Here is a 16,710-nt window from a genome sequence, read left to right on the forward strand (position 1 = left end):
GGAAGAAGCCCTCCTGTTGTTGCCACTCATTGCACAGGCACCAGCTGCATTGGAAGTATTGAATTAAAATATACAGTTCAGCTATCTATTTTGATCTAATCCAGTAGAAAACTAGCATATTATCTAGGTTCCTAATTTTCAATGGTGTGGAGAATGTTCTCAAAGGCTATGTCATCAGAGAAAAAAAACTACTGGCCCTGATTAAATCATGGATGTTTTGAAATTTTTAAAGTTAATGAATTCTAATTAAATATGAATCTTGACATGAAATCATGTCAAAAGTTTGATTGTGGCTTTATAATTATAACAGTCAAAAGCATTTTAATGTCTACTATGTGGACAAAAAAGAGGTAGCAGACATTGTAAACAGCCTCAATTTATTTGGCAAAAAAATATACAATAGGGGTGGCCAGGTGGCTCAGTGAATAAGAGCACCGGCCCCAGAGTCGGGATGACCTAGTATCAAATCTGGGCTTAGATACTTACCACCACACCCAGAAATAACTGGCCGTGTAACCTCGAGCAAGTTACTTAACCCCAATTGCTTTAAAAAAAAATACAATAAAATAACAATATCATGAAGGAAATATTAATATAAACTGAATATACTGAGTGTAGAAGTAATGCATTGTCAGGGACCTCTTCCTGCCAGTTGCCTTGGACACAGGAATGCCTCAGTTTGGGAATGCTTTCTCAAGCAGAAAAAAACTTAACATATAAGTCCTCTTTTATGTCATAGGTGAATTTCTCGGTTAAAATTCCTAGTCCTAGTCACCTCAGTTGACCCCTTCCACAACATCAACATTCAATTAAATTCAACAAATATTTATTAATATGACAGGAACTAAAAAATTCCTCAAGGCAGAATGAATATTTTTATTTCAAAGTAAAAATTTTTGTATAAACTGAAATTCCTGGTCTTTCTAAGCTTAAGTATCTACTATGGGCAAGGCACTGTAAATGCCAGAGTTACAAAGAAAAAAAATGAAAAATAATCTTTATCCTCAGGTCAAATGAATTCTACTAGGTGCTATATACCATGTAAAACAGATTAAGTTAATATAAGATAATTTGATAAAATAAAAGAACATAACAACTGAGCAAGTATGAAAGACATCTTATAGGATTATAGGGTATGGTCCCTAAGTTGAGACTTGGAAGAAGTATTCTGAGATGAAACAGTATGGAGGGACTGCACTTGGGGTATAGGGGATGATCTGTACAAAAGCAGAGAGGACACGGATGGAATGCCAAGCCTAGAGAATAACCAATGGGCCAGTTTGTTTGAAATATAAAATATATATATGGGAATAAAATAAGATATACGTGGAAGGGTAGCTTACAGGCATAATTTTGAAGGGTGTTAGAGAGATACTAAATATTTCTGGATGGTGAAGTAAGCTAGATTTGTGGTTTGGGAAGATTATTTTGGCATCAACATGGAGGATGCACTAGAAGGAGGTAGACTAGTTGGGAGGCCATTCAGTAGTCCAAGAGTAAGCTGAACTAGAGTTGTGAATGTATGTGGGAAGAAGTAGGATGTAAAAGACAGAGAAAACATAAGACCTGAAAACTGATGAAGGGGATTTAGGAGACAGAGGAAAGGCTAATTCCAAAGTTCTGAAACTACGTGATTAGAAGAATGGTGAAAGAAGGGCTGAGTTAGAAGGGATGATAATGAAAACTATTTGGAAAATAGTGACTTCTAGGTATTAATGGGATATCCAGGTATGGACATCAAACAGTCAGGTAGAGACACACTACTTAAATTCAGGAGTGAGAGGAGGCCTGGATATATAATTTGGGGAGTCATCAGCCTCGTGCTGATAATTTAATAATAATAATAATAATAATAATCACTACCATTTATATAGCACTTTAAAGTTTTCAATGTATTTTACTGATACCTCATTTGATGCTCATAAAACCCTGGGAGGCAACTGCTAGTAATTACTATCTTCATTCTTAGGCAGAAGTTAAATCTTTTTTTTTTAATGTTTTTTATTCATTTGTTTACTTTTAGTATACAAGATTCAATTCCACAATTCCTTGAGTTTCAAATTTTGTCCCCCTCCCCCCCACATGGCAGCATACAATTGAGTATAGGATCTGCAAATACATTCACATTAGACAGTCAGGTTACAAAGACAGATTGTATCAGATGGAATGAAAAATGGTAAGGAGGAAATAAAACCGAAAAAGAAAAAGATCAGGTGGTTTGCTTCAATCTGGATTCAAACTCAGTTCTTTCTAGATCTTTCTCTAGATGTAGACATCTCTCTCCATCATGAGTCTTTTGGGATTGACTTTTAACACTTCAATGCTTAGAAGAGTCCAGTCTATCAAAGTCTATCAAAGTTGGTTGTTACACATATGTTGTGTCTGTAATTGTGTACAAATTTCTCCTGGTTCTACTCTTCTCACTCAGCATCAGTTCATGTAAGCCTCTCCAGGTAGTTATGAAGCCCATCTGCTCCTTGTTTCTTATAGGACAATAGTATTCCATTACATGCATATACCAAAACTTGTTCAGCCATTCCCCAATTGGTGGACACCCCCGTAATTTCCAATTCTTTGACACCACAAAAAGAGCTGCTATAAACATTTGTGTACATGTTTTTGTGCTTCCTCCCACTTCTATGATCTCTTTGGGATATAACCCTAGAAGTGGTATTGCTGGGTCAAAGGGTATGAAATTATTTATAGCCCTTTGGGCATAATTCAGATTGCTCTCCAGAAAGGTTGGATCAGTTCACAACTTCACCAGCAATGCATTAGTTTTCCAATTTGTCCACATCCTTTCCAGCATTTGTCATTTTCCTGTTTTGTCATCTTGGCCAATCTGACTGGTGAGATGTGGTACCTCAGAGTTGTTTTGATTTGCATTTCTCGAATCAATAGTGATTTAGAGCATTTTTCATATGCTTATAGATATCTTTAATTTCTTTCTCTGAAAACTGCCTGTTCATATCCTTTGACCATTTATCAATTGGGAATGACTTGTATTCTTACAGATTTGACTCAATTCTCTGTATATATTAGAAATGAGTCCTTTATCAGAGACATAGGTTGTAAAAATTCTTTCCCAATTTCCCACTAGCTGCTAGGTCCTGTGTGATCCTGATTGTAGTTCCATGATATTTGAATTGTTTCTTTCTGGCTGCTTGCAGTATTTTCTCCTTAATCTTGTAATTCTGGAATTTGGCTACTATATTTCTTGGAGTTTTCAATTTGGGATCTCTTTCAAGAGGAGTCTGATAAATTCTTTCTATAACTATTTCATCTTCTGATTCCAGGACTTCAGGATAGTTTTCTTTGACAGTCCCTTGGAGGATGTTGTCCAGGCTGCTTTTTTCATCATGGCTTTCCAGTAGACCAATAATTCTTAAGTTATCTCTCCTGGATCTGTTCTCTAGGTCAGTTGTTTTTCCAGTGAGATATTTTACACTTTCTTCCGATTTTTCAATCTTCATGTTTTGTTTGATTGACTCTTGGTGCCTCATAGAGTCCTGAGCCTCAATTTGACTGATTCTAATTTTTAGTGAATTGTTCTCTTCAGTTAGTTTTTGAAGGTCCTTTTTCAGGGAGGTATTTTCTCCAATTAGTTCACCAATTTTACTTTTAAAGGATTTATTTTCTTCAGTGAGACTTTTTTTCCAATTTGGTCACTGTAGATTTAATTTTGTCTTCTACCTCTCTAATATGGCCTTTAAGAATGCTTTTTGGGCTTGAGATCAGTTCATATTTCCTTCTGTGGTCTTGGGTGTGAGTATAGAGTCCATGTTGTCCTCTGTATTTGGTTGTTCTTGATCGCTATAAGCTCTAATTGATTTTCTTGCCTTCCCCTTCTCCTCCTCAGAGTCCTTCCTTCCCATTGTAATTTCCTATTTCCTAATTTCTCAGGCTGGGAGCTAAGGGCCTGGTTGTTGATTTTGTAGGCTGTAGCCTCTGGGTGTCTAGATTGAGACCAAGGTCAGGAGTCTCAGTGTTTCCCCTGAGTTATGCTGAAGGCCACAGAGTAATCTGTGGAGGAGGAGTGGTCTGGCCACTTCAGATTTCTGCCTCTATGCCCCTGGGCTACTTCTCAGGCAGACTTTTGATGGTCAGGTGAGGTGGGGTTTGTTGCGACCCTTCCCCCTCTTCTCTTCAGACTCCTTGCTGCCTTATACTCCTCAGTGACTCCCAAGCCTGAGGGTATTTCCACTATCTCAGGATTTCACTCTGGGTGGGACACTTATCTCTGGGTTTTCTAGGTCAGGGAGGGGGAATCAGAGCAGCCAGAGTTTACTTTGGCATCTTAGCCCCTGGAAAAACAGGCAGGTGATTTCTAAACTTCCAGGCTGGGGACTGATAGCCCCAGGAGATGCTACTGTCTCTGCTGGGGGGCCCAATCCCTCTCTTACCTGGCTCCAGTGGAACCTCCCATCCTGTGGTGAGACGCTGATGTGACGGCTGGGGTGGGTAAGTCCGCTGGCTGGGGCTCCTTCTCTCTCTGCTGTAGTTTGCTCTCTAGTCTGAGCTGCTGCAGCCCCCACGTGCTCTGTGCTCCCCTACCCAGACTCACGTGGGCACTTTCCTGGGCTGGATTCTGCCATGCTCTGTCTCCCCGTTGATTCTGACATTCCAAAATCCATTCAGATTCACTTTTAAAAATTTATTGATGGGATTCATGGAGGAGCTTAGAAAAGTTACTGTTGCGGCAACCAGGTAGCACAGCTAGGAAGAGCACTGGCCCCAGAGTTGGGATGACCTGGGATCGAATCCAGGCTCTGATACTTAGCACCACACCCAGAAATAACTGGCCGTGTAACCTTGAGCAAGTTACTTAACTCCAATTGCTTTAAAAAAATAAAAGCAAAAGAAAAGTTACTGCTTCTGTTCTGCCATCTTGGCTCCACCTCAGAAGTTAAATGATCTTGTGAAGATCATACAGCTAGTAAGTGTCTGAGGCTGGATTTGAACTTGGGTCTTCCTGACTCCAAGTCTAGCACTCCATCCATTGTATCACCTAGCAACTGAACTCATGAGAATGAATTAGATCACCACTGGGAAAAGTATAGGGAGAGAAGAGAGCCCAGGATAGAACCATGGCAAGATACCCACATTTAGGGTTATAAATGATGAACCAGCAAAGGACACAGAGAAAGAGTTGTCAGACAAAGAGAGATCCAGCAAAGACTAATATTATGGAAACAAAAGAAAGACAAAGAAATGTCAAGCTGATAAGACTGAGAGTCTAAGGTGTTCGGAAAGGTGAGAAATGAAGGAGGTAAAAGGAGGAGCCTCTGGAAGGAGTTTGTACTTGAATTTTAACTGATAGATGACATTATTAAAACATTTCCAACTATGAAATTTAAATTTCAAAAACAATGGTATGTGCAATAGAAAATACATTGGGTCTGCAACAAGAAGATTTCTTGGGTCACATCATTTACCAACTGGTTAAATTCTCTTAGGTTCAGTTTCCTCTTTTGCAAAATAATGATAATAAAACTTGCATTGCTTACCTCAAAGGGCTCTTATGGGGTTGAAAACAGGAAATGTGCAAATTCTTTTTTTTTTGGGGGGGGAGAAAGTGCTTTTAATGTGCAAAATACTGCATACTATATGTATACACATTCATATATACATACATGTATGTGTGTTTATATATATATATGTATATATATATATATATGCACATACATATATGTGGATAGGTGTAACGCCAAGCAAAAGCAACTTCCAGGTTCGGATTATGAGCATAGCGAACTCCATTTATTCAGTGACAGATTAAGGCAAAACATTCACAGAAAATCAAGATCAAAATACAGGGTAATTCAGTCATTTAGTAAGTTCTCAATTACTCCACCCCTGGGAAGTACATTCATTTAGTCAATCACAAAGTCTTCTCTCTATTGAACTGAAGATTAGTTTCCAATCATAAACAAAGTACATTCATTTGGTCAGTCACAAAGTATAAAAGCCAAAAGTTTTCCACCCCTCGATCACAACTGAATTATAATACCATACATCACCACCAAGCATCCTTTCAAAGGGGCAGTAGAGAGCACAAAGGCCATCTACCCCTAAGCCACAACATGGTTAGGATATCATCACAGCATTCAATACCCAAGGAGAGGTCTATTCTTCATCTTGACTCCAATCAAGTTCTCAGCAATCTCTGTTCCTGGGAAGATAAAGCTTAACCAAGCCACAATATACATTGCCAGTGTCCTCATCAATTCACTCTATGCTTGCAGAACAGTCTCAGGACCCCTGAAAACATCAGCAATACTCTCCTTCAGGATTTCTGTAAACATACAAGAAAATCCTCCTTCAGGGCTTCTGAACCAACAGCAAGGTTCCAGGACCTCTGCAATAACAGCACAGTGTTTTACCAGCAGGCTAATCTGGCAAAGTAACATCAAAAGAGACAGAAAAAATACTGGCACCACAGTCATGCCTCCTCAGTTCTCAGCAGCTTTGGGTGGCAGTTCTCAAAAGTCCTGGGCAGCTCCAACCGGCCCTCAGCAATCCTCTCTCTCTGCCTCCACAATGCTGCTCCCCAAAGTTCTTCTGGCCTCTCTCTCCTTGGGCCTCTACATCCATGGCACCAGCTCTGCCCAGTTCAGCCCCTTCTCTTCATGTCAACAAGTCCATCCCACAAGTGGGATTCACAAGCTCTGGGTTTTAATGCTTAACCCGAAAATTAAGCCAATACAAGGGGATCTTTAAATTCCATTACCATTACAATAGGCCATAGCTATTTTATCATTATTTTCCTTATTTCAAGACAGCCTCTAACCATTTAGTAAATGAAAAGATGAAGTATTTAAGTGCTTACTATGTGCAAAACCATGGAGAAGCAAACAGAAAAGTATGAGTCTGTGCTCTTGAGGAGCCCACATTTTAATGGAGAAATAATATATATGGAAGCTGCAAGTGAGACTGGAAAGGTTCTAATGACCCTTAGCAACACTGATATCCCATCTGTTTCTGATGTGGAACCATTTAGCAGTGTCAAGACTTTTTTTCTGAGAGCTTTAAAATATGAGGCTGTAGCCCCTGCAAGAGCAGTTAGTTGCCAAGCTGCTTCTCCACAGGGGCTGATTCCCAGGAATTTTAACCATAATTCACAAATCCAAATTTTATACTCAGATTATTTTACTATTTGTTCACTTCCCTACCTCTTCTCACTCCCTTGTGTCTGTCTGACTGGATAATGATGAAAATACCACCCATGTGTCCCTTTAGTCTTTAATTTATTGCTCAAAGCTCTATAAACTTTAAGAAAAGTTTTGTGGGTGCATGAATTACTATAGGGGGACTCTCATAATCATCAGATTTAGTTATGGCAGATTTTCTGACACATCCTCAACAAGTATCTCAAGATGATAACAGCCTTTGTTGTTTTTAGATTAACAAATTGCTTTCACTTTATATGTTTAACTAGATCATATAAATCATAAAAAATATGTCAGAAACTCTGATCCTATGGTCAAGTATAAATATCTGATTCCTAATTCACATTTAAAACTGAAGCTATTAAACTTCAAATAAAAAGGTTCTACCTTCTAGAAATCTTAAAACAAGCCAATACAACATACTCTAACAGAAAAAAAAACACCATAGAATACAAGGAAAAAGCTGTGGTTTGGTTTAAAATTCTTACTTTATTTCATATTCTAATAACAACTATAAGGAGGTATTTCAATACTGAAACTAAGAAATATATTATGCATATAGTCTGCTTAGTTTTAAATAAAAATGCAGCAGAAATATAACAACCAAATTTAGTGAGATGTGATAAATTCATATAATTCACATACTGACAGGCTCATGTTTAGTTATGACTTTTTTCTTTTATCTGTTCTGTAAATAAACCTGATTTTTATTTTGTTTACCATAAATTATTAGATACAGAATGTAACTTAAAGTCTGGAACCTAGAACTAGAACATTGTTTTCTGAGGAAATTTAAATCGATTAAAATCTTTAAAATGCCTACCAATTACAAAGCATGCCCTGAGTATAAGAAAACAAAAACAAAAAAGTAGTCATGCCCTCAATGAACTTACATTCTACTAGAGGATACAAAATGTAAACATATTAGGAAAAACTCATTCACTTCTCAGTTCTCACTGAGAAGTGTGAGAATAGTAATTAGGGATATTAAAAGCTTCCCATAGGAGTCTGCATCTGAAGCAAGTAAAAGATTCTAAAGAACACAGATGAGAAGAATTATCCTGCAATTTACATTCCTGTTATGGGAGATAGATGAGGCAAAAAACACAGGGTCTGGAGATTAAATGCTGAATTCTGGGAATAAGTAGTCCAATTTGGCTAGAACATAAAATACATGATGGGGAATAATGGGAAATAAACATGGAAAAGTAGACTAAGGCACATTGTGAAGTGCTTTAAATGACAATATTATATTTTATCTTAGAGTCAACAGGGACTCACTGAAGATTCTTGAATGTCATGGTCAGGCCTATGTTTTGAGATATTGGTGTAAAAATTCAAATAGAAACAAATCCTGTAATCTGCACACTAACTTGGAAAAACACAAATTATCTATATTTTATTGTATTTTTATTTATTTTGATAAACATTTCCCAGGTACATTTTAATATGGTTCAACTGCTCTCAGGAGTTTTGAAGGCCACAAGAACGTGAGTCTGACATCACTGCTTTAAGATGACTATTTGGGCAGTGGTGTCTTAGAAACCTAGATGGTAGTCTAGATATAGACAGCCTAGAATAAAATTTTGCATGCTATTCAAATAAAAAAGAAGAGAAAAATTTTCATTGTTAATGTTTGTGACATTTTCCCAAATAAATCTATTCAGAATTTTAAAATATTAAAACTCACATTTTTAATAATGAAGCTAAGTAATTTTATACGTTCTTCTGGCAATTTCTGCAATTTGCATTTTCTTTCATTCAGCTTCTCAAGTTCCTCATTAAGGTTCCTATGAACTGCTTTTATACGCATAGTATAATACATTATTTTTTTCATTGCTGTAGTCTAGAAATGAGAAGAAAAGCAAATAAAATTTAGAATGAGACAATGAACAACATTATAATTTTAAAAATATATAGTTATGGGGGTGGAGCCAAGTTGGCAGAATGTAAGCAGGCACTTTTCTGATCTCCTTCATGAATTCCATCCCTAACCTCTAAAAAGTGAATCTGAACAGAGTGATGGTATCCATTGGGAGATAGTACTGGGAAGCAGCATGGAGCATGCAGGGGCTATACCAGCTTGGACCTGACAGCAGAGTAGAGCAGAGTGAGAGCAAGCTCCAGCCATCAGATTCACCCACTCCACGGGTGATTCGCAAATGTCTCACCACAGGAGGATCAGTTGGAGCTGGGTAAGAGAAAGCACAGGGCCCAAGCAGCAGCTTCTCATGTGGCTATCAGCCCACAGCCTGGATATTTAAAAATCACCTATTGAACTTCTGGGAGCCAAGATGGCCGAGTAAACCCTAGCTGCTCTAATCCCCCTCCCTGACCCTGAAAACCCAGAGATCAATGCTCCACCCAGTACAAAATCCTTAAATAGTAGAAGCAGCTGCAGGCTTGGGAGTCCTAGAGGAAGGGTATGACTGAAGCTGTACTGAGCCTGAAGTGAAGGGTGAGAGGCATCCCAGCAAGCCCCACCTCAGCTGACCAGTGGGATATCCTGAAGCCCAGGGGGTTGGAGGCAGCAAGTGCTAACAACAGAAGCCCAGGTGTGCCTTAGCACCACCAGGGGAATCTGCAGACACCAGTGCTGCTGGCCACCAGCTGCTGAGCCTGCCTGAGTTGTAGCCCAGGGGCACAGAGGCAAAAACCTAAAGTGGCCAGACACCCCTCCTCAACACATTACTCGGTGAGCCTCAGAGTAACCCAAGGGAAACACTGAGAGCCCTTGCCTTGGCCTCAGTCTAGACACCCAAGTTTAGCTACAGCACACAAAGTCAACAACCAGGCCCTTAGCTCCCAGCCTGAGAAGCATGGGTCAGAGACCTCTGTACCCCATAAGTAGAAATCCACTCTAAAAGTCAGAAAACAGGCAATCATAATAGGCCAGAAACAACCACAGACAATTGAATCTTATTATTGTGAACGAGAAGAATCACTTTCAGGAAATACCATCGACTCTATATCCAAACCTGGGACCACAGAAGGAAATATGAACTGGTTTCAAACCCAAAAAGAATTCTTGGAAGAGCTCAAGAAAGATTTTAAAAGTCAAATTAGGGAGGCAAAAGATAAACTGACCAATTCTTTTAAAATTACACTGCCAGAATGGAAAAAAATCTCACTGAAGAAAAAAAATCCTTAAAAAGTAAAATTGGTGAACTGGGACAGGAAGTTCAAAATATAACTGGAGAAAATACCTCCCTAAAGAAGGACCTTCAAAAACTAACCAGGGAAAAGAATTCACTAAAATTCAGAATGAGGCAAATCGAAGCTAAAGACTCTATGATGCATCAAGAATGAGTCAAACAAAACATAAAGATTGAAAAATTAGATGAAAGTGTAAAATATCTCACTGGAAAAACAACTGACCTGGAGAACAGATCCAGGAGAGATAACTTAAGAATTATTGATCTACCAGAAAGCCATGATGAAAAAAACAGCCTGGACAACATCCTCCAAAAGATCGTCAAAGAAAACTGTCCTGAGGTTCCTAGAATCAGAGGGTAAAATAGTTATCAAAAGAATTCACCGGACTCCTCCTGAAAGAGACCCCAAATTGAAAACTCCAAGAAATATAATAGCCAAATTCCAGAGCTACAAGGTCAAGGAGAAAATGCTGCAAGCAGTCAGAAAGAAACAATTCAAATATCGTGGAACTACAGTGAGGATTACACAGAACCTAGCAACTTCTACATGAAAAGACTGGAGGAATTAGAATTTGATATTTCATAAGGCAAAAGACCTTGGACTGCAACCAAGGATCAACTAACTACCCAGCAAAACTGAGCATAATCTTTCAGGCAAGGAGATGGTCATTCAATGAAATAAGGGACTTTTAGACTTTCCTTATGAAAAAGCCAGAGCTCAATGGAAAATCTGATCTCCATTTACAAGACTCAAGACACATTCTCAATCTAAATGGCCATGGATCCTGGAACAAATAGAGGCACTATGCTTTGAAATCCTGCCAACTACACCATAATGTAATGTAATGCCAAGCAAAGGCAACTTCCCAAGGTTCAAAATACCAGCATAGGTGCTCTCCATTTTATTCAGTGACAAATTAAGAACATAAAAGATAAAAATATGACATCATTCAAAATACAGCATTTACTAAGTGTGATTAAATAATCTTCAAGTACTACCCCACCCCAGGACCTTACATTCATTCAATCAATTACAAAGTCCCTGTTCTAAATACTACTCCACCCCTAGGCTGTACCTTCATTTAGTCTATCACAAAGCCCCTCTTCTCAAATGGAGATTAGTTTCCAATCATAAGTACATTCATTTGTTCAATCATAGAACACAAAAAGGTCAAAAGTTCAACACCCCTGGATCACAAGTGAATCTACCCCAGAGTTACAACAAGTTTAAGCACAGCACTTAATACCCAAATGGAGGTCTTTTCTTCATCTTGACATAAGGCAAGTTCTCAGCAATCTTAGTTCCTGGGGAGACAAGGCTTAGCAAGGCCATAAGATACATTGCCAGTCTCTTCATTAATTCATTCTCTGTCTGCAGAACAGTCTTAGGACCCCTGAAAACATTAGCAAAACCCTCTCCCAGAATTTCTGTAAACATACAACAAGAAAATCCTTCTTCAGGGCTTTGGAACCAACAGCAAGGTTCAAACACTTCTGCAACAACAGCACTGTCCTTCACCAGTGGACAGTATTCATTCTCTGTCTTCAGAACAGTCTCAAGAGCTCTGAACCAACAGAAAGGTTCCCAGACTTCTGCAACAACAGCACTGTCCTTCACCAGTGGACAAATCTGGCAAAACAACATCAAAACAGACAAAGTACCAGCATAACAGCCATGTCTCCTCAGTCCTTGGCAGCTCTGGGTGGCAGGTCTCAAAAGTCCTGGGCAATTCAAAGTGGCCCTCAGCAATCCTCTCAGTCTCTGCCTCCAAAGGTGCTGCTTCCAAAAAGTTCATCTGCCTCTCTCTTGTGTCTCTCCAAATCTAAATCACCAGCTCCTCCCAGTTCAGCACTCTCTTTTTATGTCAACAAGTCCATCCCACAAGTGGGATCAACAAGCTCTGGGTTTTTAACACAATCAAACCAAAAACCAAGCCAATACAGGGGAATCTTTAAATGCCATTACTATTACACACATGCACACACACATGCACATAACTTATGATTCAATAAGAGCAAACTGTTTACATCCCTATATGGGAAGATGATACCTGTTAATATTGAGATTTACATAATTATTGCAACATTTAAAAGGGATATACAAAGATAGAGGCCGTGGGTATGAATGAACTAATATGATGATAAAAAATCTTATTAAGGTGTACAAAGGGAATGTAATGGGAGAAAAGGAAAGAACAAGGCAGAAAAGGGTAAAATATGCCACACAAAGAGGCATAAAAACATACTATAGTAGAGGGAAAGAAGGGAGGGAGATGAACATCACAGAACTTTATTCTCATTGGTTCTGATTCAAGGAGGGATCAAAATAATCAGTTAAGTTTAGGATTCTAATGTGAAAAGACACAAAAACTCATAATAGAGGGAAAGGAGAGAGGGAAAGGACTACTGTATGAAATTTACCCTCATCAGTTTTGGTTCAAGGAGGGAATAACATATCTATTAAGTATAAAAATCTATTGTGCCCTATAGGCAGTAGGAGAGGTAAGGGGAAAAAAGGGTGGTGGTTAGAAGGGAGGGAAATAGTAGTAAGGGGAAATCGTAGGTAAAGAGAGGGGGGTGCATAGGGAGAGAATACTGAGGGAGGCAGTGGTCAAAAACAAAACTCTTAAGGAGGGTGAGAAGGAAGAAAAAACATAAACAGGGAGGGAATAGGATGGAGGGAAAGACACAGATAGTAATCATAACTGTGAATGTGAATGGGATGAACTCTCCCATAAAATGGAAGTGAATAGCAGAATGGATTAAAAACCACAATCCTACAATATGCTGTCTACAAGAAACCATTTGAAATAAGAGGCTATGCCCAGGGCAAAGGCAAAAGGCTGGAGTGCAATATAGTATGCTTCAGCTAAAAAGTAAAAAAAAAAAAAAGCAGTGGTGGCAATCTTTATCTCAGATAAAGCAAAAGCAAAAATAGATCTAATTAAAAGAGATAAGGAAGGAAACTATATACTGCAAAAAGGTACCACTGAGAATGAAGCAATATCATTACTTAACATATATGCACCAAGTGGTATAGCATCCAAATTCTTCCTAGAGGAGAAGTTAAGGGAATTAGAGGAAGAAATAGATAGCAAAACTATATTAGTGGGGGACCTAAATCTCCCCTTCTCTGAACTTGATAAATCTAACCTCAAAATAAACAAGAAAGAAGTTAAGGAGGTGAATATAATTTTAAAAAGAGTAGATATGACAGACCTCTGGAGAAAACTGAATGGGAAAAAAAGAAATGCAACTTCTTCTCAGCAACACATGGCACAAACACAAAAACTGACCATGTACTAGGGCATAAAAACCTCACAATTCAGTGTAGAAAGGAAGAAATATTAAATGCATCATTCTCAGATCATGATGCAACAAAAATTATATGCAATAAAGGGCCATGGAAAGACAGTATAAAAACTAATTGGAAACCAAATAATTTAATCCTAAAGGATCAGTGTGTCAAACAAGAAATTATAGAAACAATCAGTAACTTCATTCAAGAGAATGACAATAATGAGAAAACATACCAAAAATTGTGGGATGCAGCAAAAGCAGTTCTTAGGGGAAGTTTTATATCCCTGAATGCACACATGAATAAAATAAAGAAAATGGAAGTCAATAAATTGGGCATGAAACTGAAAAAGTTAGAAAAAAGAACAAACTGAAAATCTCCAATTAAATACTAAATTAGAAATAATGAAAACCAAAGGAGAGATTAACAAAATTGAATTGAAGAAAACTATTGAATTAATAAATAAAACTAAGAGCTGGTTTTATGAAGAAAAAAAAACAATGAAACTGATAGACCTTTAGTGAATATGATAAAAAAAAGAAAGAAGAAACCCAAATTATGAGTATCGAAAATGAAAAGAATGAATCTACCTCCAATGAAGAGGAAATTAAAACAATACTTAGGAATTATTTTGCCCAATTGAATGCATATAAATTTGAAAATCTTAGTGAAACATAAATATTTACAAACGTATAAATTGCCCAGATTAACTGAAAAGTAAATTACTTAACCCCATCTCTGAAAAAAAAATTTGAATAAGCCATCAATGAATTCCCTAGGAAATCGCCAGGGCCAGATGGATTTACTAGCAAATTCTATCAAATATTTAAAGCACAACTGAATCTAATACTTTACAAAGTATTTGGGAAAACTGGAAGAGTCCTACTAAATTCTTTTTATGACACAAATATGGTACTGATATCGAAATTGGGAAGAGACAAAATGGAGAAAGAAAATTATAGACCAATTTCCCTCATGAATACAGGTGCAAAAATTTTAAATAAAATATTAGCAATAAGACTACAGCAAGTTATCACAAGAATAATACACTTTGATCAGATAGGATTTATTTCAGGAATGCAAGGGCAACTCAACATTAGGAAAACTATTAGTATAATTAATCACATCAACAACAAAACTAGCAGAAACCATATGATTATCTCAATAGATGAAGAAAAGGCTTTTGACAAAATACAACACCCATTCTTATTAAAAAACACTAGAAAGTATAGGAATAAATGGAGTCTTCCTTAAAATAATAAGCAGCATCTATCTAAAACCATTAGCAAGTATTATGTGTAATAGGGATAAGCTAGAAACATTTCCAATAAGATCAGGGGTGAAACAAGGATGTCCACTATCACCCCTCTTATTCAATTTGGTACTAGAAATGTTAGCAATAGAAATAAGAGAAGAAAAAGAAATTGAAAGAATCAAATTAGGCAAAAAAGAAAGCTATCACTCTTTGCAGATGATATGATGATATACTTAGAGAATCCTAGAGAATCAAGTAAAAAACTACTTGAGATAATAAATAAATTTGGCAAAGTTGCAGGATATAAAATAAAGCCACATAAATCCTCAGCATTCCTGTACATCTCTAACAAAACAAAACAAAACAAAACAAAACAAAACAAAAGCAAGAGATAGAAAGAGAAATTCCATTTTAAGTTACTATAGACATTACAAAATATTTGGGAATCTACCTGCCAAAACAATCCCAGGACCTACATGAACACAATTACAAAACACTTTTCACAAAAATAAAGTCAGATCTAATTGGAAAAACATAAGCTTCTCATGGTTGGGTAGGGCTAAAATAATAAAAATAACAATTTTTACTAATTTGAATTACATATTTAGCGCCATACCAATCAATCTACAAAAAATTACTTTATAGAGCTAGAAATTGTTGCAAAAATCATTTGAAAGAACAAAAAGTCCAGAATATCAAGGGAATTAATGAAAGATATGCTAGGGAAGGTGGTCTAGCCATACTAGATTTTAATCTCTATTATAAAGCAGCAGTCATCAAAACTGCTTGGCACTGGCTGAGGAACAGAGCCAGTGACTATAGTAATCAACTGTTTGATAAACCCAAAGACCCCAGTTTTTGGGATAAGAACTCACTCTTTGACAAAAACTGCTGGGAAATCTGGAATATAGTATGGCAGAAAGTGGGCATAGACCAATATCTAACACTGTATAGCAAAATCAAGTCTAAATGGGTGCATGATCTAGGTATAAAGGCTGATACTGTAAGCAATTTGGGAAAGCACGGAATAGTTTACCTGTTAGATTTATGGAGAAGGGAAGATTTTATGATGATACAAGAATTAGAGAGCATTATAAAATGCAAAATAGGAAAGAATTTTTACAACCAGTGTCTCTGATAAAGGCCTCATTTCTAAAATATACAAAGAATTGAGTCAAATCTATAAGAATACAAGTCATTCCCCAATTGATAAATGGTCAAAGGATATGAACAGGCAGTTTTCAGAGGATGAAATTAAGGATATCCATAAGTATTTGAAAAAATGCTCTATATCACTATTGAATAAAGAAATGCAAATCAAAGCAATGCTGAGGTACCACATCTCACTGGTCAGACTGGCTAAGATGACAAAACAGGGAAATGATAAATGCTGGAGAGGATGTGGAAAAATTGGAACACTAATGCATTGTTGGTGGAGTTGTGATCTGATTCAACCATTCTGGAGAGCAATCTGGAACTATTCCGAAAGGGCTATAAATAAGTACATACCCTTTGACCCAGCAATACCACTTCTAGGGTTGTATCCCAAACAGATAATAGAAGTCGGAGGAAGATCCATCCAAACAAAAATATTTATAGCATCTCTTTTTGTGGTGGCAAAGAATTGAAAATCAAGGGGATGCCCATCAATTGGGGAATGGCTGAACAAGTTGTGGTATATCAATGTAATGGAACACTATTTTGCTATAAGAAATGAGTAGAAGGACTTCATAATAACCTGGAGAGACTTATATAAACTGATGTTGAGTAAGAAGAGCAGAGCCAGGAAAAATTTGTACACAATTACAGACACAATGTATGTGTGATGACTAATTT

The 16,710-nt window shown here is 37.3% G+C and overlaps 1 protein-coding gene across 1 annotated transcript in view; it reads right to left on the minus strand.

Annotated features, from left to right (window-relative positions):
- The window catches only part of LRRC9 (leucine rich repeat containing 9), a 211,438-nt gene that overhangs the window by 160,974 nt on the left and 33,754 nt on the right, over window positions 1-16,710 (minus strand). The window contains exon 8 of the mRNA XM_069092055.1: window positions 8,857-9,012. Within this exon, the coding sequence (XP_068948156.1) occupies window positions 8,857-9,012 (156 nt within the window). The remainder of the gene's footprint in view (window positions 1-8,856; window positions 9,013-16,710) is intronic.

This window comes from Petaurus breviceps, unplaced genomic scaffold, assembly GCF_028583685.1.
Source record: "Petaurus breviceps papuanus isolate PSGF00001 unplaced genomic scaffold, PetGlider_PUasm1.0 189, whole genome shotgun sequence".
NCBI lineage: Eukaryota > Metazoa > Chordata > Mammalia > Diprotodontia > Petauridae > Petaurus > Petaurus breviceps.